General features: G+C 39.8%; 1 protein-coding gene across 1 annotated transcript; it reads right to left on the reverse strand.

The window, feature by feature from the left end:
- Positions 1 to 860: 860 nt before the first annotated feature.
- Positions 861 to 23,326, reverse strand: LOC104271092 (tensin-3-like; the record flags this gene model as incomplete). The annotated part of the gene is made up of 11 exons (XM_009865670.1): positions 861 to 1,114; positions 2,487 to 2,513; positions 2,635 to 2,703; positions 3,725 to 3,893; positions 8,215 to 8,292; positions 9,919 to 9,996; positions 14,502 to 14,597; positions 16,966 to 17,097; positions 19,520 to 19,606; positions 20,197 to 20,840; positions 23,155 to 23,326. Coding segments are annotated over 11 exons (1,697 nt in total), but the record flags the coding sequence as incomplete, so codon positions are not given.
- Positions 23,327 to 25,218: the final 1,892 nt, after the last annotated feature.

Consider the following 25,218-nt stretch of genomic DNA (forward strand, 5'->3'; position numbering starts at 1 on the left):
AGGCACAGGCTATATACTCTTTTACTTATGCAAAAGCAAAGCTTGAGCAAAGTTCAACAATGGTTAAGTTTAAGAATATGCACATAACATATAAAGATCTGAGATCTGCTATAAATAATCTGGCACAGGTAAAAATATATAATTTATAAAAGTTTCTTCTTTGCTTTTCCCTCATATTTATCCTGTTATTATTAAAATACAGAATCTTCCCCGCTTAGTTCTGTGTAGAAAAATAATACCAAAAAAAATTACCAAAGTTTTCAACACAACCTTTTTTTCTTTCTGCCTATTTAAATTTTTTCAAACTAAACCAGCTCAGCCTTTTTAACACTAAATCCATAGAAATCTACCTGAATATTCCACATTGCCACTCCTTTCTCATGAGAAATCAACTTGCACGAACCTTCTCTTCACGTACGCCTTTTCCTTTCTCCATTCAGTTCCCATCACTGATCACATAAAGATGAAGAGCAAATAGTCTTCCTCAGATCATCATTTTCTTAAGAGCATGGTCGCAAGGCCTACAGCTACCATTGATGCAACTATGGCAAGTGTCTTTGCGGAGGGTATACAAAAACATGTTCTGCACAGAAATGTAGCATAGCCTAGCAAGTATTTCTGCTCCAATAAATGATGAGCAACAGCCTGTGAAAATACATTAGAAACCCTTCAGGAGAAAAGTTTTTCATTTATGCTTCATTCAGGTATGAGTAACGTGGGTTCTGGTGACACCCAGCTTCTATTGTTTTGCCCTTTGATATAAACTCAATGAAATAATGGTCTGCTACGTCAGAGGCATCTTCAAAGAAAAGGCTGAACTCTTGTAAACACAATGCAAACAGACCATCCTCTGCTTTCCTTCTTGGGATTGACAAGGTTCAGAATTTGCTGCTGAATAGGCTTTTACCCCTCACAGTGCTTTCCTTCAGTGAAGTCAGTGAAGAGCTCTGAGTCAAGGATGGAAAAGTATCAGATCTTCTTCTGGGATCCGATCATGACCTTTGATACAAAGTTCACAATGGCACTGGCAGGTTGCTCTGGATCGTGCTCTGCAAATAGGTGGCATACGTTGTCTGTGGCACTGCCTTGCTTCCTAGCAATGAACCCAAATACCCTGCAATGGCAACAATCACGGTGTATCAGTGAACAGACATGCATTGCCTCTCTTCACAAAGCAAAAAAATACTGCAGAAACCAAAAGCATAAATCAAACTTCATCTGTTCTGATGGACAAAGTCCTCTGTGACTGCTGAACACAGTGGTCCTGAGGCACAGGCCAAACTCAGGAGTTTCTGAGAGGTTCAGGATTGTCTGTCCCCTTCCTTCTATTCTTGTCTATATTGCATTCTGTACTGTTTGCTGCCAGAGGCATGCTGCTGACCCTGAGAACGTATTTAATCTGATGCAATATTGCTGCTCTCTCATCTACCTTGGCCAATATTGCTGCCCTCTCATCTACCTTGGCCAATGTGTGGTGTGGTGTGTCAGGAGGTGTGGTGTGTCAGGTTCTGAGGAACACACATCTCAGTGGACAGAGTAGAATCACAGAATGGCCTAAGCTGGAAGGGACCTTAGAGATCATTAAATCCAGCCTCCCTGCCGCCAGGGACGCCACCTCTCGACTAGATCAGGCAACACATGCGGACCGAACGGGAATCCGACCCACGACCTTAGCTCAGTGGTTTGAGCACGGTGCTGACAATGACCAACACCGAGGTAACGGGTTTGATTCCCGCTCAGTCCCCGTGTGTTGCCTGGTCTAGTGGAGAGGTGGCGTCCCTGCCCACAACAGGGAGGTTGGACTCGATGATCTCTAAGGTCCCTTCCAGCCTAGGCCATTCTATGATTCTATGACCTTGGCGTTGTTAGCGCCACACTCAACTGACTGAGCTAACAGGCCCTCTTACTGGAAATACGTCTTAAGCCATCTATTTCTGTTCACTTCCACAAACCAGTCTCTGTTTAGGTTTTTTTCTTTTGATAAAAGGGGAAAAACAATGTTTGCCTTCAAAAGAAAACACTTTGCAATCGACTGTTAATTATGCCATACACTATTTATTATACTTCTAGTATTACTAGAAGCGTTTTACCCATGTACATTGTGGGAGATTTTTTTTTACAAAGTTATCAGTCTAAGTGAGACAAGTAAACTTGTGTTAGTATTGCTGGAGAAGTGGAGCACAAAAGCAAATAGCAAATGGCTCTGTTTTCATTTCTGAAATTTTATTCAAATCACAGATCTGCAACCTAAATAAACCATGCTAGCTCTGGTTCCAGACATCATACCATCACATACTTAGGCCCTGACTTGGACAGGTGCAGATGAAGTAACTGAAGTCTAATTACAGTGGGCAGAGAGACTTTTGTCTCTGAACAGCTGTTTTGCCTTCCAGATCTCTGAAAAAGATAATGTAGAAAACTAAAAACTGATCCCTATAATGATCTTAAAACATTGCTAAAAGAAACTCAGACAGGTGTCCACTTACTTTGCAGAAAGGCCATCTTTCATCCATCTTGTTGTCCATTAAGAAAGCAGTAAAAAGGAATGGAGAAATAAAGATTAAATCTATGCTAGTTTTTTTTAGAGATTAACAATACAAACAACGTATTAGAAATATGGCTTGTCTTCCTTACTTTCTGTCCTGTGGATCCAAAGCACAGAAAATAACAGTGTTGACTGGATAATGCCGTCGGAAGAAAAGTCTGGATAGGAAGAAATAAAGCAAATTTTAGGAATAGTTAAAATACTCAAAATTTTAAACAATAAAGAGACTTGAAAAATGAATTATATTTAATATAAATTTAATAATGATGATATATTCTTTTTCCTATAGCTGAGTGACACTGAAAGCCACCTGAACTGCTCCAACCAAATAAATCCATATTTAGAACAGTGATGCCAAGTTTTTGAATTAAAAAAACCCCCAATCTCACAGTAAGAAAAAGAACTAGAAGTATGAAATGTATTGTTTCTAAAACCTGGCTATTTAGATAGAATGTCAGTGGTAAATACAAGTTCTTGGACCTCGTGGATAATTTGACTATATTAAGTTTCAGAAACATAAGCAGTCTTCGGCATTACAATTCAAGGCTTTGTCCTTCATCTGCTATGAATGCTTGCACGCTCCATTGAATTAAAGAGTCTGACAGTTTTCAAATGTTAAAAACTTTGTGGTAGCCTTAAGAGCATTCAGTACAGAGTAAATACAAACTAACTTCTTATCCGAGTATTTTACAGGCTATTCAAAGCACTACTTCAAATACTGGAGACACAGTCATGGAATCATAGACTTGTCAGGGTTGGAAGGTACCTTAAAGATCATCTAGTTTCAACCCCCCTGCCATGGGCAGTGTCTGCTTAGGCCAACCCTATTCAGTGCTACCGGTGAAAGACACTGGGAAAATAAGTTACTTCACTGAACAGGCTGAATATAAAATGCCGGGAAAGCCATTACTTCCCCTTTTTATAAGAAACAACTGAAAAAATGCCATGGCAAAGTGACCTTGGGGAGGTAAAAGCTGACATATGTAAGGAATGTCTATAGCTTAAAACATTCATTCTCCAGTACTGCCAACAGCTGACACTCTCACCATCTCTTCAGACAATCCTATTATCCTCTGAGATAGACGCTGCAGAACATGACTAAGAAAAATCAAATCAACAGCAGCCAACACTTGCTGGAGACAAGGCTGGACATTCTCTTCCCATCCTTCTTGTGCTTACTTTCTTTGATTATCTGTCAACGTGATTCCCTGTGCAGACACCTTGAAATGGACAACAGTTGAGATAGGAGAAGGATCTTGCATCAGCGTCAGGCTCAAGGCTTTCTGTACTGCCTGGTAGCCTGTGAGGGACTCCATCTCCACTGAATTCAGGTACCAAACGTTACAAGCTGTAATGAAAGCAGGGAAAGACTTTGAGAGGGCATTACCCAATAGCAAGCAAATGTGTATCTTCTGATCAAAACCAAACAAAATGTAAATCTTCAATCTTTCTAAACCAAACAAGGATGAATGGCAGCCAACTACTTTGTCCCACTGTTGCTTTATCGTTTATAATTTTGAGGGTCATAGGTCTTTTGCTGTCTCTTTCGTTTTAATACCTTTATATTTAATCCAATGACTGTATTTATCAATTACCCACAGCTCCTGAAACTTAAATAAATACAAGACAGCAGCAGAGAGAGCACTCACAGATACTACCACAGCAAAAGCATTCCTAAGGGTAAGAATGGGGATTTTTTGCTTTTATGTTCAATTACTACAGCCAATAAGAAAACACACATTTTTGCAGCATACATTCACACATTTTACACTTTCAAATGGTATTTAAACTATATTTCAGGAAAACCATTCACTTATTTAGGAAGACAAGAATGTTTTCACCACATAAAAAATAAGGGTTGCTGCAAAGCTCACTTCTCATTAATTCCGTAGTATTTTTGTATGTTTAACAGTTTTAGGGCAAACAAAATTTCCACATTGGGAAAAGCTACTGACTTATATATTTTTAGGTCTATTTTTTACCCCAGCATGCACTGATTTTTAAAAGCCCTGTTTCTCTCCTACAGATACTAGTAACTTCTGAAGTATCTCTATAAAATAGAAGCTTATTGATTTCTAAGGGAACTGATCAGTTTGGATTGTTATCTGGTCTCATGACAAATCTGCAGTGAGCACTAAGAAAAGAAGTACTAATATTAAAGAGCATTATACAGTAGGACTACAGTACTGTATAATACTACATAGTAACTGACATATAACATTATATGTTATATATGGTATTAATAGAATTATTCACAAGCTTAAATACTTTGGGATTGTGGTATAAAGTCAAATTTACAAGTAGATTAAGAATATTTTTGAAACAGAAAAGCCCCCTTGGTCTTATTCTACAGTATAAGCAAGAGCAATTAAACACATCCATAGCTAGACACTCGTAACAACCGACTTTGTGTTTTGGTAAAAACATTACAAGTTACCATCATAATATTTCATCTGCTTAGCAGTTTAGACTGTCTTGTCAACCTTACTATGGAAGCAAAGACCAAATTAAATCTAATAGCTTCTCATATGGCTATTCTGTAAATTGACTAAAGCTTTCTGCTATGATGATCTACAGAAGATATACACTGGCACTTTCAAAACAACGAAGCAACTGTACAGTTAAAGACTGCATAAGCGTTTGATTTCAGCATGACAATCATCTCAGTAACTTCGTGCTCTGGAATCTGTCAGTCAAAGAAAGGATCCAGAGATTTATTTGATTTGTACGTGTAAACTTACCCAAATGTATTTGCACACTGGTGTGATAGTTTCAAGAACATGTTTGAATCAATTACTATACAGTTCATGCAAAGACAGATTTAAGATGATGAATGGCAAGTTCAATGAGGTCCTCCTCACTGAACAGCTTTCTGTCATGTTTATCCAAAATTTTAAATAACATTCCAAACCAAAAGCTCTCCCCTCATCATTACTGCTTACGTTTGGTACAGATCTAAAGCTCTACATTATCCTGCACGCCTTTACCACTACAGGAAGGTTGCCTTGTTTCACAATCACATTCCTCAACACTTCTGAGACCCAGATGAAGGGTTTCCCTTTCTCTTATGCCACGCATTGCATCGGTGTTAACAGGTTGTGTTTATGTTTTGTTTCTAAATGAAATAGCCAACCATTTTGTCTAGATTGCCCTCAGTGTGATAGACCAAAAGCAGTCACCAAACACAGTAGATTCCTTTATTTTTGTAGCACAAAAAATAATGAACGGAACCTTTTTCAAAAGTGTTGGTAAGTACAAATAAAGCTTAAAGTGCAAATAAAGCTTAAAAAGGAGATTACAGGAAAGGAAAAGTAATGAGAAAGGCTGAAAGATTTCTCATTTACGAAAATCATGGTCTGGTAGGCTATCAAATGACAGGAACCCCACAGAAACCATACTCATGGCTAGAAAAAAAGGAAGACATCTGTGTCTTTCATGCAGTGCAGCTGTCCTGCAGTATTGCTGCTCTGATCTTCCACAGGTGGCATTTTGGAATCACGTCAGTGCTACCACCAACAGCTACAAAACATGGCTATTTCAAGTAACCCCTGCTGCTTTTAGACTGGGAATATGCTTCTTTCAGAGTGCTTAGCCCCTCAAATGTATTAGTGGAAACACATATGAAGAACTAGGATTCACCTGGGGCAGAAAATTTTGTTGGATGAATAGAAATGTTAATAAAGCAAGGTCTGCTCTAGGGGAAAGCCACTCATCTGTATAGTTTCTAGTCTTCAATTGTCACTTTCCAGGAAGCAAATGGTTTCTGGTCAGGTTCTATATTTTAGATAATGACTAGTAATGCTCATTAGGTTTTTCAGACCTGTGCAGCCCAGTGTTTCAGTTATAAATACAATCATTCTAGTAAAATACATCTTCGGTTTTTGCTTGTGGAGTAGGAGAAGGATGGGATAAAGTAGGGCAACGAAAAAGTGCATTTGCTTTGACTAAACTGCAGGTGCTCAGATAGTGGAAAAGTAACAATTTACATGTTTCCGGTCTGCACTTCAGTGTTCAACTCCACAACTTGAATGTTGCTATGTTTGGAGAGAGACCTCTGAGACATGGAAAATCAGTGGGAAATTACATACCAAGGCAAAAAGTCCTCTGAAAATCTCTCCTAGCTAATGTATCTACTTAGGTTCCAAACCCTTATTTAAAAACAAACCCAAAAAAACAGGGAAAACCCAAATGTACTAAGTTCCCAAAATTGATCCATAATGTGACAACCCCCCTAACGGATTATATGACTCGTTATATGGCTTGCGATTGCCTCAGGCACACATTCCTGATTCATTACAGCACTCTCAAGTGGTACTTCAGATTTTTAAGTCAAATCAGACTATTGCACAAGCAAGGAGCAACAATCTCTTTCTCTCTCTCCATTCAGCTTGGCAACTGGCAACTTCAGAAGTGCCCCAAAATGGGTGAAGGAAATGGGGTAACATTGTTATAAAGGCCACAACACTTCTGCTTGAGGCTCCAGTGGTAGGCTAAACTCAAAGGAGTGGCAAATGTAGCATATTCTCCTGCTTCAATGGGACTAATCGGGTGGACAGATAGATCCTGGTGAAAATTCATAGCAGCCTGAAAAACAGTGACCATGGCAGGGCATGGACAGGATTCTCTCATATCCTGTGGCTGCATTTCTACGAAGGAAGCCTTACGATTACAAAGGGGTACTCAGAGCACCATGTCCAAAAACGGTGGGTTAGGATGCCAACACACTTACTCAGGCAGGCTATCTCACTAGCTGTCTCTGAGTGAGTTGCACACAAACAAAGCAGATGAGAAGCAAAGCATGTCTCTACACTCCTGCTACAAATATTTATGTATTAGAGTGGTACAGAGCATACAGATGCATAGCATCACATCATTTGGAGGTAATCTCATCAGGGTTTTCCTGTTCCATCAGTAAATTCATGGCAGGACAACTTAACTTCCCAGAATGGGTGCTGCTGTATGCATGAGAATCCATTGCCCAGAGATGTTGCGGCTGCCCCCTCCTTGGAGGTGTTCAAGGCCAAGCTGGATGGAGCCTTGAGTATCATGATCTAGTTGAGAGGCATCCCTGCACATGACAGGGAGGTTGGACTAGATGATCTCTAAGGTCCCTTCCAGCCTATGCCATTCTATGATTCTATGAAAAAGACACTGGACATTTCCTAACAATATGTAGCACCAAGTGGTTTTTATATTTTTTTTTTCAGATTGATGGGACAGTAAGCATTTTACAGTGGTATTGTTGACTCTCCCATGCTAAGAGTTTAACTCTATTGAACATCTTTCTTAGTTGCCATTTGCAGACCTCAGATATAGCTCATGAACCTCTGCAACCACAGGTTGAAAATACATTCTCTAAGTTAATCGATTATGCAAGCAGTGTCACCACTTAAAAATCGCTGTGCTTGAACCAACCTATGTGTACCCCTATTCTCATGGGAGATACGACTGGAAAGCAAACACAGGGTTGTAGAACTTAGAAGTTGGTTGCAGGAAACAGAGAGAACATGGTACATATCCTCACAGTGTCCTTTACACTTTTACACAGCACTCTAAATTTAAACTGTTTCCTTTAAACACTCTCAGTGCAGTCTAAGCTTCAGCTTCTCCCAGCCTGTAAGATACAAAATTTGGTGAACAGTTAAATGAAAAGAAAACGTTTAACAGACCTGCACCCTGTTTGAGAAGCTCCGCTGCTGAGTTTGCAGCAGTTTGTGGAGAAGTTTCTGCTATCTCCTCCAAGGGATCTGCAAAAAGAAAACACTGTCCATGTCTTGTTTGGACTTGATAAATCAATGCACAAGATCAAGTACGAGTTTAGCTTTTGTACTGGACAACTCTTGGCCAGAAACATGAAACAATCCTGCATGTGCAACTACTATCATTCATGTGGTTTTTGTGCTGCATCTTTATTTTTGCCTCTGGCACTGCAGGAGGGATGTTCAACCTTTATTTCCTGATGTAACTACATATCACATGCTGCAGGGACAAATATGATGTCACATTAAAACAATACTAATAGCTATTTCCCTAACTACACACTCAGATTTTTTTCTATAGTGCAATTTTAATAATTTAATGTGCATAATTCACACTCATTTAGGCATAAAGACTTTGTTTCTATGATGAAATCAATTCTTTTTCAGTTCAGTAACACAATCCTTTTTTCATACTTAATGCAGATAACAAGCATCTTAACTATTAACACAGCACTGCATCATGAGAGCAGACAGCCTCTCAATCTTCTCTTAAAGTTAGTTAGAAAACTGTCCATTGGTATGTTAAATCAATTATATAAATGCATGTTAAAAGACCCCACTTCTTGCCGTATTTAACATGATGCATGCTCTCTCTGAACACATTCAAATGAGGCAGAGAGCAGTAATACAGTAACACTATTCACACGTTTAGAGTTATCCATATGCTTTAATTAATCCATACACAGTGCACAGAATCATTAACCATAGAAGATCATCTTAAAAAGTGATAAAACCAAAATAAAATTTCACCGTGGTATGTTTATTTGGGACAAAAGTTTCAGTTCTGCACTTCTGCCAGAACAGAAGGAGCTTTCCATTTTAGGTGAGGCGGATAAGGAGAACAAACCCACCTACCACGTTGGTTTGTCATATAAAGAGATCTCTGGTTACATCTACCATAGCATGTTTTTGTGCTAAAGCGGTTTCATTAATCTATTTGAATAATTCAAATGTTATGTTTAAACACTAACATATGGCCTTTAACAAAAGTTTAAAGATTTCACTAGAAAAAACCACAAGAATGTTTAATATTTCAATAATACATCTGGTGTTAACTTCATGTGGGAGAGTAACAGACAACTGAATTATGTGGCAAGCACAGCTACATTTTGCTGTTGTCTTAAGAGTGGTTTATGAAATCATAACCAAAATCAGAGCTACAGCCTGAGGATGTAACTAACACAGGCATTTTGACCATTTATGTGAACAACACTTGGACCTGTGTAACCTGCTACTTCCTTTCTGCTAGTGTCACACTCTGTTCTTTACCTGTTTGCCTTCCTTGAAGCCCTTTTACCACTCAGACCTGAATGAGTGTTTACATCTAACCATACATGGGCATAATTTCATGTCTTAGAAGTACATTTGTCTTTCTACATGCTGGATTACTGTGCGGATTTCCACGACGCATATACGTTTAAAACTAGAATATCACAGTACTAGTCTGTTCACAACTACAGCGTGGATAAGCACCATAAGAAGCACTGAAAACCCACTTCTAAAACACAGCTTCCTTCCCTCTGCATTCTTGCTTAGATCCTGACTTTTGACATGTTCACCTGCCTTCAGAAACTGGCACCTTGAAACAGCTTGGCTGTAATTTAACAAGCATACCTCTGTCTGGAATGAGAAGCTTGCATGGCAATGCCAGTGGGGTGATGGAATGCTGATACACCAGAGCTGTCAAACTCCCTGTGGTCAGAAGAGTAATAAGACATGCACAGTTAATTTGGTGGACAAAAGGAATGCTTAACAGTTATACTGGCTTTCAAGTATTTTATAGACCTAGCAGCCTCCCCCACTGCCCTTAAAGAAAAAGAATCCTCTTGGCACCTAAGGCAAGACCTTCTTGTCAACTTTCACTGTCCCAGTTGCATGTACATGAACTCATTAATCACAGTCATGCACTCTTTACCTCCTTAAACACACTGCTTAAATCCTCACATAAATGGTTAAATGGCTTTAAATGAAGAAAGTACAAAAATGACAAAACCAGTAACATATGGAAGTCAGTAAACTCCTTGTACTGCTTTTAACTTCTGATACATTAAATGTATTAAAATGTCATGAAGATGGTAAGAGCACAAGGGGTCAATGCTATGTGATGAGTCATGGAAAGAGCAAAGAGTTATGCCTCCTAGCCACCTCGTCTCCACTGTCTAGTGTTTGTCTACATGCATCTCTATTCTATGCTTCTAAAAGTGTAACAGATGGTCTAGATAAAACCTTCTACATTCAATACAGCAGCAACGTATGTAGCATTCTCTATTAATTTATTCTTCTTTTCTATTCAAAGTCACTTTTGTCATTTGGACTTGGCTTAATTAAAATAATTAAACATTAGCTGTTCTTGACATTAGCAAGCGAGACTCTAAGGCATGAGAGGATGGCATAATATTCATCAGTCTGTTTGTACAAAAAGCCATCCTTCGATCCTGTTTACTAATGAACACTGAACACTGTAATCACGCATCTGAGAAAAATCAGTTCATACCAAAACCCACCTTGTTTTTACAGCCCATCAAAAATGTCTTTGAAATAGAAAGATGTCCCAATTCTGTAAGGGTCTTACAGAAACATATGATCAATACAATTAGTCCTTCACTGTCTTATCCATACAAGTGTGCAATAGTGCCTGCCCATCTACTTTGTGAAGTAGTAGACACTGAAAGGTCAGGAGATGCTCAAACTAAATGATTACTAGGTCTAAATATGGGCCATGTTGGGCACTCCTGTAGCAAAGGGGTAAAGGGATCTTTGCATAAGAGTCAGCAGGGCTCGCTGAAAGAGCTTGAAACTAGATTTGAAGAAGGAAAGGGATGAAACAAGGCTCACTGGAGATAAGCCTGGGACAGCACACCCATGTTTGAGGGACAGTGTGCTAGCAAGGTCCTTTGGTCTGGCAACTCAGTGCAGGCAGAAGATGGAGATCCATGTATTGATGTGTCAGAAACCACAGAAGTGTCTGCGAACAGATTTGTAGGAATAAGGGCTTCTTCTCCCAGAAAGGTGGCAAGATCAGTAACTCATCTGCAGTGCATTTACATCAATGCACACAGCACTGGGAATGAACAGAAGGAGATGAAAGCCACTGCACAACAAGAAAACTGACATAGTTGCCAACATGGAACCACGATGGAATGACCCACACAACCAGAATGATGCAATGGATGGCTATAAACTCTTCAGAAGGTAAGGAAGGAGAGGTGGTGGGGCAGCCCTGTATTAGTAAGAGTTGTGACTATCTAGAGCTTGATGATGGTAAAGATGAGGTTGAGTGTTTATAGGTAAGAATCATGGGAAAAGCCAAAAAGGCAGATAGGAGTCTGTTAGAGACCACCCAACCAGGACGAAGAGGCAGACAAAATACTCTATAAGAAGCTGAGAGAAGTCTTACAATCACTAGCCCTTGTTCTTGTGGGGGACTTCAACTTACTAGATGTCTGCTGGAGATACAGTACAGCAGAGAGGAAACAGTCCAGGCGGCTCCTGGAGCATGTGGAAGAGAACTTCCTGACACAGCTGGTAAGTGAGCCAACTAAGGAGGGCACCCTCTGGACCTTCTCTCTGTAAGCAGAGGTCATGTGGGTGTTGTCCATCCTGGGCATAGCAATCACAGAATGACAAAGTTCTCAATTTTTGGAGAAGGAGGAGGGTCAGCAGAACTGCTATCTCAGACTTCCAAACAGCAGACTTTGCCCTCTGTAGGAGTCTGGTTGACAAAGCCCCTTGGGAGGAAGTCCTGAAGGGCAAAGGTGTCCAGGAAGGAAATCTTAAAGGCACAGGAGTAGGCCATCCCCATGTGCTGAAAGATGAACCAGCAGGGAAAACAACTGTCCTGGATTAACAGAGAGATCTGGCTGGAACTCAGGAAACAAGGAAGCGTTTATGACCTTTGGAAGAAGGGGCAGGCAACTCAGGAGGACTAAAAGGCTTTTGTAAGGTAATATAGGGAAAAAATTAGAAGGGCCAAAGCCCAACTAGAACTTAATTTTGCTACTACTGTAACAGACAATAAAAATGTTTCTAGAAATACATTAGCAACAAGAGGAAGGCTAAGTAGAATCTCCATCCTTTACTGGATGCAGGGTGAAACACAGTGACAAAGGACAAGGCTGAGATATTTAATGCCTTCTTTGCCTGAGTCTTTAATAGTAAGACCAGTTGTCCTCCAGGTACTCAGTCCCCTGAGCCAGAAGAGAGGGAACAGAATGAAGCTCCCATAATCCAAGGGGAAATGATTAGTGACTTGCTGCACCACTTAGACATATACAGGTCTCTAGGGCTGGATGGGATCCAACCAAAGGTACTGAGGGAGCTGGCAGAAGTGCTTTCCACTTTCAACCATTTACCCTCAGTCTTGGCTGGGAGGTCCCAGTGGACTGGAAGTTAGCAAATGTGATGCCCATCTACAAGAAGGAACAGGAGCAGGATCCAGGGATCTACATGTTTGTCCATCTGACTTTGGTGCCGAAGAAAGTTGAGGAGCAGATCATCTTGGATGCCATCATACAGCATGTAGTGGACAACCAGGTGGTCAGGCCTCATCGTCATGGGTTTAAGAAAGGCAGGTCCTGCTTGACTAACTTCATCGCTTTCTATGCAAAAGTGACCTGCTTAGCGGATGAGGTAAAGACTGTGGATGTTATATCCCCGAACCTTAGTAAATCCTTTGATAGTGTTTTCCACAGCATTCTCCTGGAGAAACCGGCTGATCATGTCCTGGAGGGATGTACTCTTTGCTGGGTAAAAAATTGTCTGGATGGCTTGGCCCAGAGAGTGATTTTGAATGGAGTTAAATCCAGTTGGTGACCAGTCACAAGTGGTGTTTGCGAGGGCTCAGTGTTGGGACCAGTTCTGTTTAATATCTTTATCAATGATCTGGATGAGGGGATCTAGTGCACCCTCAGTGAGTTTGCAGGTGACATCAAGTTTGGTGGAAGTGTTGATCTGCTTGAGGATAGGAAGGCTCTTCAGAGCAATCTGGATAGGCCAGATCAATGGGCTGAGGCCAGCTGTTCGAAGTTCAACAAAGCCAAGTGCCAGGTCCTGCTCTTGGGTCACAATCCCATGCAACACTACAGGCCTGGGGATGAGTGTCCTGAAAGCTGCAAAGTGTAGAAGGACGGAGGGGTGGTGGTGGACAGCCAGCTGAACATGAGCCAACAGTGTGCCCAGGTGGCCAAGAAGGCCAACAGCATCCTGGCCTGTATAAGAAATAGTGTGACCAACGGAACTAGGGAAGTGACTGTCCCCATGTACTCTAGCATTAGAGAGGCTGCACCTTGAATACTGTGTTCTGTTTTGGGCCCCTCACTACAAGAAAGACACTGAGGTGCTGGAATATACGCAAAGAATAGCAGTGAACCCCGTGAAGAGTCTAGAGAACAAGTCTTACCAGGAGAGGCTGAGGGAATTGGGGTTTTTTAACTTGGAGAAAAGGAGGCTCAGAGGAGACCTCAGCACTCTCTACAAGGACATGAAAGGAGGCTGTAATGAAGTGGGGCTTGGTCTTTTCTCCCAGGTAACAAGTGACAGGGTAAGAGGAAATGGCCTCAAATTACATCAGGGGATGTTTAGATTGAACATTAGAAAAAATTTCCACACTGAAAGGTTTTTAGGCATTGGAACAGACTGCTCAGGGAAGTGGTTGAGCCATCATCCTTGAAGGTATTTAGAAGACATGTGGATGTGGTGCTTAGTGAGATGGTTTAGTGGTGGACATGGCATTGCTAGGTTAATGGTTGGACTCTATGATCTTAGAGGTCTTTTCCAATGATTTTATGATTCTCTGTAATCATATTACATTAGGTAGGCTGACACAGCATAATGCACTTTGTGAATGTCTCACTCTGGTGTCATTTTAGCCAGCTAGTATAGAAGATAAAAATAGCACAGGACAAAATAAGGCAAAGGTCCTGAATCAGTAAGGCCCGTAACAATCGCATAGCTCAGCTGTCTGCAGCAATATTGGTAGTGGTAGATAAGCTTGACTGTTTGAAGCTTAGTCATGTGCATCTGTGCTGCAGTGACCTGCACGTACACAAGACTCCTATAGTGCTAGAATGGATTCCTACAGAAATCATCAGGACTTCAGCGTTTTTGTACTCATTTGTACTCCATTCAAGTCTATAAAATAGCTCTGGCAAATGCAAACTGCTTCTATTTTCTGTTTCCCTGTGATGCACAGTACTTACCAAAATATGGTTCATTTGGGCATCCTTTCAAGCGCACCCCCTTGTGAGTGCATTCAATCAGAAAATGTCTTACAAGTTCATTTGACAAATCTCCAACTGTGTTGAAAAAGGAAAGGAAAGCTCATGAAGAGAAACAATGAACAGTCTCACAAATTAGCAGGTCTTTATGATGCAGTTTTCCACATTACCACCAAATGTTTTATATATAGCATGCAAAGAATAATGCATTAGACTGGCTTTGCTGCAAGGCTACAAGCTGTAATAAAAAGGACATTTTGAAAAGAAACAAAAAAGTAAGCAAACAGCTCACTTTAGACAAAAAAAAAAAAGGAAAAGGTATTATAATTGTGACTGAATCCAAATATACACAGGTGTCCAAAATGTCCAAGCATGGTCGCAACTACAGACATGGGAACAGAGGTCTGGAAAAGGAACTGTTAAATATTCTGATGTATTTGCCCATTACAAGAACTTGTATCCAATGTGACAAGGAAGTAAAAGTATGATAAAATAATCAGATTTCTAGTGACAGTTCTGCTTGCAGAACTTTTCCAGATTAAAACAACCAAAGATTTAGCTACACAAAGGTAATGATGGCAAGTCTCCCAGTGAATTAAGTTTTAAAATGTCTACAGTTTTATGCTAGATCTTTGGTCCTGAAAACAAACAATTACATCAAACACTCAGGTTTCACTAGATTTTTAAAAAGTTTTTATCTCTCAGGAATCTAGGATAAAGCAAAATTGTTAAGCTGGATGTAATCAGGAGCTTCAAAGTCCAAGAGGCATATAAAAATCCTCTTGAGAGTTAGCATTCTTTTAAACATATATACACATACATATAATTAAGATAAATTCATTATTTCTTGAAAGACTGGTTCACAGTATTTCACACCTGACTATAATTTCTCTCCAAGTAATTAAAGGGTTGTGAATTTCACAGCAATGGGACAGAGCTACCCAACCATTCAAACCCTAACAAAAGAGCCACAAACACAAATGCTCCCTTTGACTCTCATCTATCAGCCACAGTCCAGGAAACACATGACAACAAGGGTTGACTTTCAGGCTAATACAGATGAACAGAATAATTTGTGCAGTAAAAACTTCTCTACAAGCATATATTCCCAAGATCACTTTTTCAAACAGCTTACTGTTTGCTGCTATGCTCTCACGATATTAAAAGTAAATAATTACAAGCAAAAGGGAAGTCTGGAACAAGAAACACTGGAAACTGGACAAATCTGTGCCCTATGAGATGAAACAGTGGGAACCCAAAAGTGAAATATCAGAGCAAGAAGGGAAAGGATGCTAGTCTCAATTAAAATTTTCTCTTACTACTTCTTGTCTGTGGTATAACTAACACAAACTGGCTCTTAAAGACTAGTAGAGTTTGAACTTTCATGTCTTCCTGGAGTTCATTGGTCTTATGGTAAAAAAGAGATTATTAAAAACATCAGTCTCCATTTGTCTCCTTGTTGCTATTACCACCCCAGTGCATCCCAGTTGTCTTCATTAAATAAGACATTGCTGTGGTTCTACTGATATTTCTTGGCAACAGGAAGGATTACACAGCAATTTTTATTAGAAATTGTCTCAAAACAGCAGATTGAGTGTTATTGTAACAGATGGGCTGCTAACCTTGCCCCAGAGTAAGCACAAAATCTTTAAAAATAACAACAAACCAACAGCCAACCAAGCAACAAAGAAAAAATGGACAAAACCACACTTCCATAACCACAACACTGAAAATCACTGCTTTCCTGTGATCTCAGGTGCTTACCTTGCAAGGTAGCATGTACTAAATGAAACATAATTACTTTGTAAAAGGAAAATAGCAGCAATGAAAACCCACCCCAACTATCCTTGCAGTAGCACAAACGGAGCCAAGAACACTACAGATACTGGCTGCTGAGTTTCCATACATTGATTAATGCTTTCTGTATGTTCTTCTCATTTTACCTTTTACAGCTGTCAGGCAGAAGTTATACATGAAGGCACTGGAGCTGGGAGAGTAGGTGCATTTCATCCCTTCTTTTAAACAACTATCATCTTTCCTTAGAAATCCTCCTCACATTTATACGTACAGTAGAACTGTCTCAAAACAAAACCTTAGGTCAAAAATATTCAACTTTCCAGCCAAGTGAAAGATTTACATGGTTCCATGTGGATCGAATGCAGAGTCCTGATTGCTACAGAGAACCCATTACTGAGATGACACTAGTACTCCATTAGGTTGATAAGGTGCAATACATGCACAGCCACAATGAACATTTAGAAGCCATGGTGAAACTGTGAAGTACAAGAGACATCTTACCCAGTCTCATTTAACAAGGTATGAAATGGATCCTGTAATTCAAGTCGCACTTACTGTAAAAAGGGAGATTCCTTCAGATTATTACCCAGTAATAAGGACTTCCAACTATGTATGACTTGTTCAATAATAGACAGAAGGCATACAGTACCTTTCTTGTTTAACTGTAGCACAGAAGGAGGTGGTGTAGCAACTTTCATTGCTAGCCCATAGGCTCCCCGGAAAGAATGACTGTCTCGAACAATGAATGACCCTGGTTCCTTGTCCTTGAGAACAGCAATGGCTGCAAGGGATTCCAGGGAAGAGAGAGAAAAACAGCTCCTGAACAATGCATATACCGAAAAAGTACAGAAGTGTAAATCTATAATTAATAGGAGACTAAAGTAAATAAGGTTTTCCTCTGTTTTCACTCCTGTATAACAGAATACAATCAAACTTATTTGGGGGATATGAGTGGAAACATCTTGTGCAAATCTCAGATACATGTTTCAAGAGAAGCCTGAAATACAGATCCTTACTAATTTTTAAACTGAGAAGGACATGCAGGTCCCACTAGGATTCTTGCAATCAGGGCATAAGAAAGTTGATTCCTGCTTACGTTTTGTCAACTTGCTAGAAGCATGAGAGAGCACAGCTCTCTGTATTTCCCAGGCTGACTATATAACACTTTTTCTTTTCCTGTGCAGCTTCAACAGGCGGAGTAGATCTGTTTTCATCCACTATCAAGCTTCTGTCCCTGCAAAGCAGTCTCACTCCCTTACCAGTTTAAAGCAATGAAGGGATATAAGTGAATATTTGCTCTTTCACTGCCCAAGTATTGAAATATTTTATATCTATATTTTGTGATCTCTGCTGGAAGCATGATATGAAGTCCGTCCCAGGAAAAAACATTCGCAAGGCAACTGCTCTTGCTTTGCTTGAGTCTGCTGCAGACTTTGAAATGTAGTAGCCCAAAATCTGAGACTCACTTGGAAAACAAAACGGTCATCTAATGATCCATCTTAATAAAACCCTAGTACTTTGCTCTTCCCCCTCCACCCTCAAACTTTATGGAAATACTTATGTTTGTTTCCAGAATTTCTAACAATCAGAAAGCCTTCAAAGAAACCCTGGAAAAAGCTTAAACTTGACCGTGGAGTCCTTAACAGTCTGTTAAGGAAAATCAGGAAAATTCAGTCATATTTGTCTCTCTTGTTTAAGCGAGTAAAGCAAATGTATATCTATTCTCTTCTAATCATCTGTCAGATGGTGAAGAAAACACCTATTTTCACAATAAACTGTCATGTGTTGAGATGAGGAGGATGAATATATAAAATCCTGCAATTCAGCAGTACTCGCCTAACACTTCTAAATCTGGAAGGGGACACCAATCATTTGTCATGGGAGCAGTCCATTAAGCACAGGAAAAAAGAACAAGTACTCCCCTCCTCAGAAACTGTATCTTAAAATACATTTTACAAGTAGGGTGAATAGAGGCATAGTAAAAGGTTGGGAAGATTTGTTCAAGCAGCTATGTTTAAATTTCCTTTGTCATTTACTCTCCTCTCTGGACTTGCACCAATACAGGAAATCTTTTTTGCACATTTAAAGACTCAGTTATTATTGGTGGAAAGCAGACAAGGGGAAGGGGCCTGGACTGAAAGGACCAGTAACACATCATCCAAAGACTAATTAATAATCTGTTTTCTGAAATCTTAATTCGCCTGGCTCCATATTTACTACTACACTGTAAAAGGCATCCTCACCATTTGAGAAACTACGAACTAGACAGACACAGCAATCCATTGTTTGCCAGTATCTGAAGGCTATTTTGGTTTAGTGTGAACTTCCCAATGCTGAACTAATTCATCATATTTCCTTTCTGACAACCACCTTTTAAGAATCCCACCTAAAAATCCTGCCATAACTCATTAAATACAACTTAGTACAGCTCTGTATTACAATATAGACACAAGTACGATCAGACTAACTGCATTTGCAAAGCACTCAGTGTGCTTTATTTAAGGAAAAGATATGTTTCACATACATAATAAAAGCTTTCTCCATCTCATTCAATGATACTTCTATATATAGATACACTATATCATACATCATAAAGATGTTGTTGTGAGGGAGTGCTATTTTGTGACCTTTAAGAAATAACATGTCACTTTTAGATGACAATAAAATTCAGGCTACAGAAGCACTGGTAGATGAGGATGCTTTTATGATAACTTTTAGCTAATTAATATATTTTCTGTTTTCTATTTTTATATTTTTATATATCTCTCAATCTATTATCTGCATAGGGAAATACACATGGCTGAGATCATGCCAGAGCAGCAGATTTGTACTCCAAAGGCGCAGACAGTTGTTTGGTATTGCATCACACACATCAGCTGTCATTCCAAACCCTGGAGCTTTTCAGTAAAGTACATTTGCAGCAGCTACCACTGGCAGATTTAAATTACTTTGTAGTTAGTTCAGTTAGGCTAATAATTTTTCTGATTAACTGAATACTTTTTAAGGACTACATGACTCTCCTCCACACTCAAATTCTGTCTTTGGACAAATGAAATTATATGAGGTTTTCTGTGGCCCTTCTAGTTCTTGTACTTCTTCTTGTATTTCTTCTAGATATCAGGTATGCATCACAAAATTTGAGAATTCATCAACTGGCCTTTCTGTGAATGGATATGCCAGAATATGTCTGTCAGTTGATATACCTTGTTCTCTTGAAATATCTGGCTTATACCAAAACTTGGATGTGTCCTGGACAAATTTTACAGTCACGTGTTTATCAGCTGTGTTTTCTGTGAAGTAAAAGGAAAAAAAAAGACAAGACCTTTTTTAAATACAAAAAATTCATGATTACAAGGACATTTTAGAGAAACTCTGAACAATTTTAGAACCGGCAAACAGAACAGCGTACACTAAGATTCTGAAAGCATTCTTCAAGTGTCATTTTGCAAAACTCAAAAAATACGAAAAACATTTACATTTGTAAAGCTGTATTACGTAAAAGGTTCTCAGTGGGGTCCAGTGAATACACATGTACATTTTTAACTACTTGACACAAGCCTAGAGAGGTGCAGAGAGAAGCCAGCCGTTATTAAAAGAAGCTGGACTCCCCACGGCTTGCCTGTGGTTTAACAGTTTAAAAGGCAGGCTGCCCTTTGCTGACATCTAGAGAAGGACAGAAAGAATTCTGCAGTCTTGTTCTCTGAATAATATATCCAAAGTCAGTGAATTGGTGCCACTTACTGCACATATTCAAGTCCTCTGTGCCATTTTCATTCTATCACTTCTTTTCCCTGCATCGCCCCGCTAAAATCCCCTAAATGCTTTTTACAAACTCATATAAAATCTAATGTATTTTGCATTTCTCTAATGCAGAACCTACCTGGCAATGGATAAGTGCCCAACATTTTTGAGAAATCTGGGAGGACATTTGGGAAGGGAATGCTGATTGTGCTTCCACTGTGGGGGCTAGAGAAGCCACTTGAAGAAGGTGACACAGAGACAAAGGAACGGTCCCCTTCAGAGGACCTCTTTTTCTCTGGAATAGGTGGCTGAGCATTTAGGTTCCCTCCATGGTGCTGCTGAAACGCCCTGTTCTGGCTATTGTGTCCAGAGGCCACTGTAAGAAAGTTTTGTGTCAAAAAGCCATTGTCGTCGGCATTTGCCACTGGTGAGCTCATGGTTTTAGGAGAGATGCTAGTATTAGCCATGAAAGTAGCTTGTTTCTCCTCTTGCGGGGAGCTACTGCTCCTGTTGCCCCCACTGAAACTCAGGTAGGCCCGGGCACTGCTGCTGACAGCAGGTTCTTGCTGCAGCTCTGCTGGTGAATTCTCCAGGCTGCTCAGGGTGATGACCTGCAGTCCTGGAGTTTGGAAATGAGACAAGAGAGAGACATCTTGCACAGCATTTGAAAATTCAGAGGGCACAAGGTAACTTCCTGGTGGCCTGCTGTTTCCCACTGAAAGCTGGAGCGACAGGGAATCTTTAGGACTGCCTTCAAGCCAAGGATGTTCTGTTGCAGAAGAGCTGTCAAAAAAACCCAAGAATTGAACACAAAAATAAAACAACAGCCAAGTCATACCCTTAAAATGTCACTGTACAACCCATATTGCAGCAATCTTTGAAAACAATGAATCACCTCACCCAGGACAATACCTGAGGGTGCTCTCTGACACTATGTTGGACCTTGTGATGCAGGTGGATCAAGGGATTCTAGCCTCACCCTGATCACGCATTTCTTCAGTGCAGGTCATTACTTTCTGCATCATCTCACCCTTCACCTAACCATGCCGATGGGGACACCTTCTGAATTTGTACTGTAAACCAGGCCATCAAACTAATCACAGTTAAAAATACTCCTCCTTCCTCCTGTTTGAGAGGGCTACTTATAATATGAATAAATTCAGTGAGGCTGTTCACAGCATTGCTTCACATACAATCGTCCTGGAGATCTCCACATGATGAGCTCAAGTGCTATGTGGAAAAAAGCAGTAGGAGGCAGAAATTCCTTAAGCCAGACTTCCATCAAAGGCAGAAGTGGAAGAAAACTGACACTGCCACAGTAATTCTTACATGCAGTCTCTCTTATGTTTATTTAAAAAATAAAAAGAAATGGGCTAAGGAGGTAGTTCTGCACCATCACACAATAAATTAATAACTGTGATAAGAACACAGTTCACAAGACCTGACTATTCGACTATGCAATTTATATTAAAAAGGGAGGCAGGTCCAGTGTTTACTTTACAAATGATGAAATAATTTGATTGCTAGAATTATATATTACAGCAGTAAACACAAGATTTTTCTACTGCATTGCAATTCCACCTGCTCAAGTGAAGAATAACAAGTATCATTCTAAACAAGACAAACAAAGCTTCTGATGAAACCATCTGAAAAACGTTTAAATTCTCTCCTTGCTTCTAAAAGTGAAATGCCCTAGATTGTAGCTGAAAACATTACCACCAATATCAAATGGAGAGAGAACAAAGTCTTTGGGAGATGCATGGGAAAAGACCTGACGTAAGATATATAAAAACAGAAAGGGTTTTTAATTAAAAGGGAACTTTGGAAATGGATATCAGGAGACTTGAACAGATGAAAGAAATGGAAGGGAAGCAAGTGGAAGACATTGCACAAAAACTCCCCAAACCCAAACACCAAAACCACAGCTGTAGCTATCTGCTAGATCAAATGAAAAATGATAGAAGAATATTTAGAAAGAAGGGAACAAAATTTTCTCGATAAAGTTTCAAGTAGGAACGTAAACTTGATAATGGCTACATTCCCTGAGAAGCTTTTAATTCATATCCACATATAGTGAAATGTTACATTGCCTCCTCCTCAGAAAATACCAACATACTTTGTTTGGTCTTGTGATTCACACTCATAATTACAAAATGAAAACATTCTTTCACAGTCCAAGTACTGACTGAAAATGAAATCTATTAGATAAGAAGATAAATAAAAGGTAAATAGGTATCAACATACTTGCAGTCCTCACTGAGAGTCTGAACACACCAACCAACAGCATTCCAAATACTTACTGTGAAAAAGGAGCCAATTACCAAGAACAAGAATAGGATAATTAGCCACAAAGGAATAGTGTTAAAGAGTGATAGAGAAGGAAACATAATCAGCTGTAACATCTTATCTATTAATATAGGGCACAGCTAATGATTGACCACTCATTGTCATGGTCTTCTGAACCTTCTGACAGTAACCTGGGACTCCCTGTTTGTTTTCTGCGTTTCCTGCTATTTCTGATCTTAAGCTGTAAGCTCCTTGGGAGAAGGACTATTTAGTACATTTATACTACTCAAGCTCTGGTGCAGAGCCCTGCATGTTTACCACAATACAAATATGAAATAATAAATCTCTCAGCCTGTTGAGCATTTGAAAGTGAGCCAACTATTCACTACTAAACCCAAGTCCTCTGATATTTTACTGACTAGAAAAGCATGTACTGCAGTGAAAAGAGTGCCCTTCTCTTTCATATGCAACTTATTCCAATGTGAAATTTCACTAAATGCTTTTCAGTGAAACATTAGAGAAATTGGGTAAACACACAGGAAAATGAGCTTGTGCTAGCACATAATAAAGTGACTGAGCTATAAATTCCTATTTATTTTTGTGCTGCTATTTATCTAATTGCGTTCCTGACGTATAAATAACAACTGTGTATGTGGTACATTCCATCTGGTGGATGACATAATCATTACATGTCTCAACAAAACTTGAAGTCCTTCGACAAATGCTTTGCAAGAACCATGCAAGTGTAACATCTTGCCTGGAAACTACAGTTATGAGAAACAAACAATGAGGCAGGAGAATGTTTTCCTACCTTTCTGCCCCTGGGATAGGACTGTTACTGGAAACACTACACGAAGATACAAAATAGCGCTGAAAGGAGGGATCCGTCTGCATGTTGGCCCTCAGCAAAGCAGGGTTAGTGCCCACAGTGCTGTCAGACATCACCATAGAGTGGTTAATGGCTTCAGCGTAGCTTTGAGACTCTGCAGGAAATGAAACAAAGTAAAATGCAAGTTAAAAACGAACATTTTCATGGACCTTGTACTAAAAGCACTATTTACAAACAATATTTTTCTCTTAATAGGACTAGAAGGAAGAGATTTGTTTGAGCAGTAACATTTTATTTCACAACATTATGTTGACTGCTGAAAACACCGAGCAAGATAAATGGCAGAAGGAATAAAGATAACAGAATTGCACCACTCAAACTGTTGATCAGTTCTCCAGGGTACATTCTCTAGCTCTAAAGATGAGAACCAAGTTTCAAGTAATTTTGCATTCCACAGGTCCACAGAGTTAATCAGGTATGTCTAGTCAAGCGTCCTACGTGACCATATACACCGTCAGTGTGTGCTTGAACACCAAAGTGATAAAAAGAATTGGATTATTAAGACAGTCCCCTCATTCAGCCCACTGCTGAATGGGGCAGAAGACCCCAGTAGAAAATGACATGGAAAATGCTAAGGGACTCAAAACCTTCTTAATCTCAGTAAAGCCATTAAAACGGGGCTTTAGGAATCTTAGGCCCCTGTGACCACAGGAAAAATCTGGATCAAGGAACACTTGCCCTTAGTGGAAGAGGACCAAGCAAAGAGCATTTAAACAAACTGGACATATATAAGTCCGCTGGTGCCTGACAGGGTGCACCCAAAAGAGCTGATGGAGCCAGCCAATACCACTACAAGGCCACTCTCAATAATCTCTAAAAGGTCACAACAATTGGGAGAGATTCCTGAAGACTGGAAGGAACCAAGTGTCATTCCTATTATCAAGAAGGACATAAAGGATGATCCAGGGAACTGCAGGCTTGGCTAGCCTAATCTCAGTCTCCAGGAAGGTGATGGAGTAAATAACCCTGGAAACCATTTCCAAACACATGAAGGAAAACAAGATGACTGAGAATTGTCAGCATGGACTTATGAAGGGGAAATCCACCCTGATGGAACCCAGTAAGACAATCACAGACTCTTGAGTAGGTACACTTCAAAAGACTGAGAGAGTAAAAATACAATAGAAAGTTAAGGAACAATTCCTGTCCTACCAAGAGTTAAGATCATACTAATGCATCTTTTCTATAAGGGAATCTTTGTAATGTAGAAAGGAGGAAGTTTCTCACTATTTCTGTGAGCAACACTGAAACAAGTCTAAATAAATCTTTTCTTGCTTTTAATTCAGGCCAGTGCCTGGTTCTGCTATTATTTGAACGAGGAGGGTGCAAGGTACTTAAGAGAAATGCTTGAGGTAAGAAAATCTGCAAATCAGTTCCCTGACTGAAAACTATCTGAATTCCTCACATAGCACACATACTGTTCAGAGGAAACATTTAATTGCATAAGGGAAAGACTAGAAAACTGCATCACTTCTTTTAATTATACCCATTAATTAAATACACACCAGCCATAAAAGTGAACTTTGGGGAAATACTGCATAAATGTGCGTGGTGTGGAGAGGTAGAAAAATCTGAATCTGTATCTATCCAATATATCAGATATATTACAGTCATTCTCATAGTGGTGCAAACAGTCAGAAAAACCTGGCTGCATAAACCCACGACTTTGGACATATCCCTACTGAAATCAGTGGTGCTTGTTTACACAAGTATTACAAAGATGGACTGCTTAACCAAGTATTATAAAGATTCCTGTTAAGACTTGAGGAATAATTGAGGTGATGGAACATCTTATCCTTGGCACTGTCTCTAGGCATATCAAGGATAAGAAGGTTATTAGGAGGAGTCAGCATGACTTTGCCGAGGGGAAGTCATGCTTGACCAACTTGATAGCCTTTTATGAAGACATAACCAGGTGGATGGATGGTGGCCATGCAGTGGATGTGGTCTATCTGGATATCAGCAAGGCATTTGACACCGTCTCCC

Source organism: Apaloderma vittatum, unplaced genomic scaffold (genome assembly GCF_000703405.1).
Source record: "Apaloderma vittatum isolate BGI_N311 unplaced genomic scaffold, ASM70340v1 scaffold173, whole genome shotgun sequence".
Classification (NCBI taxonomy): domain Eukaryota; kingdom Metazoa; phylum Chordata; class Aves; order Trogoniformes; family Trogonidae; genus Apaloderma; species Apaloderma vittatum.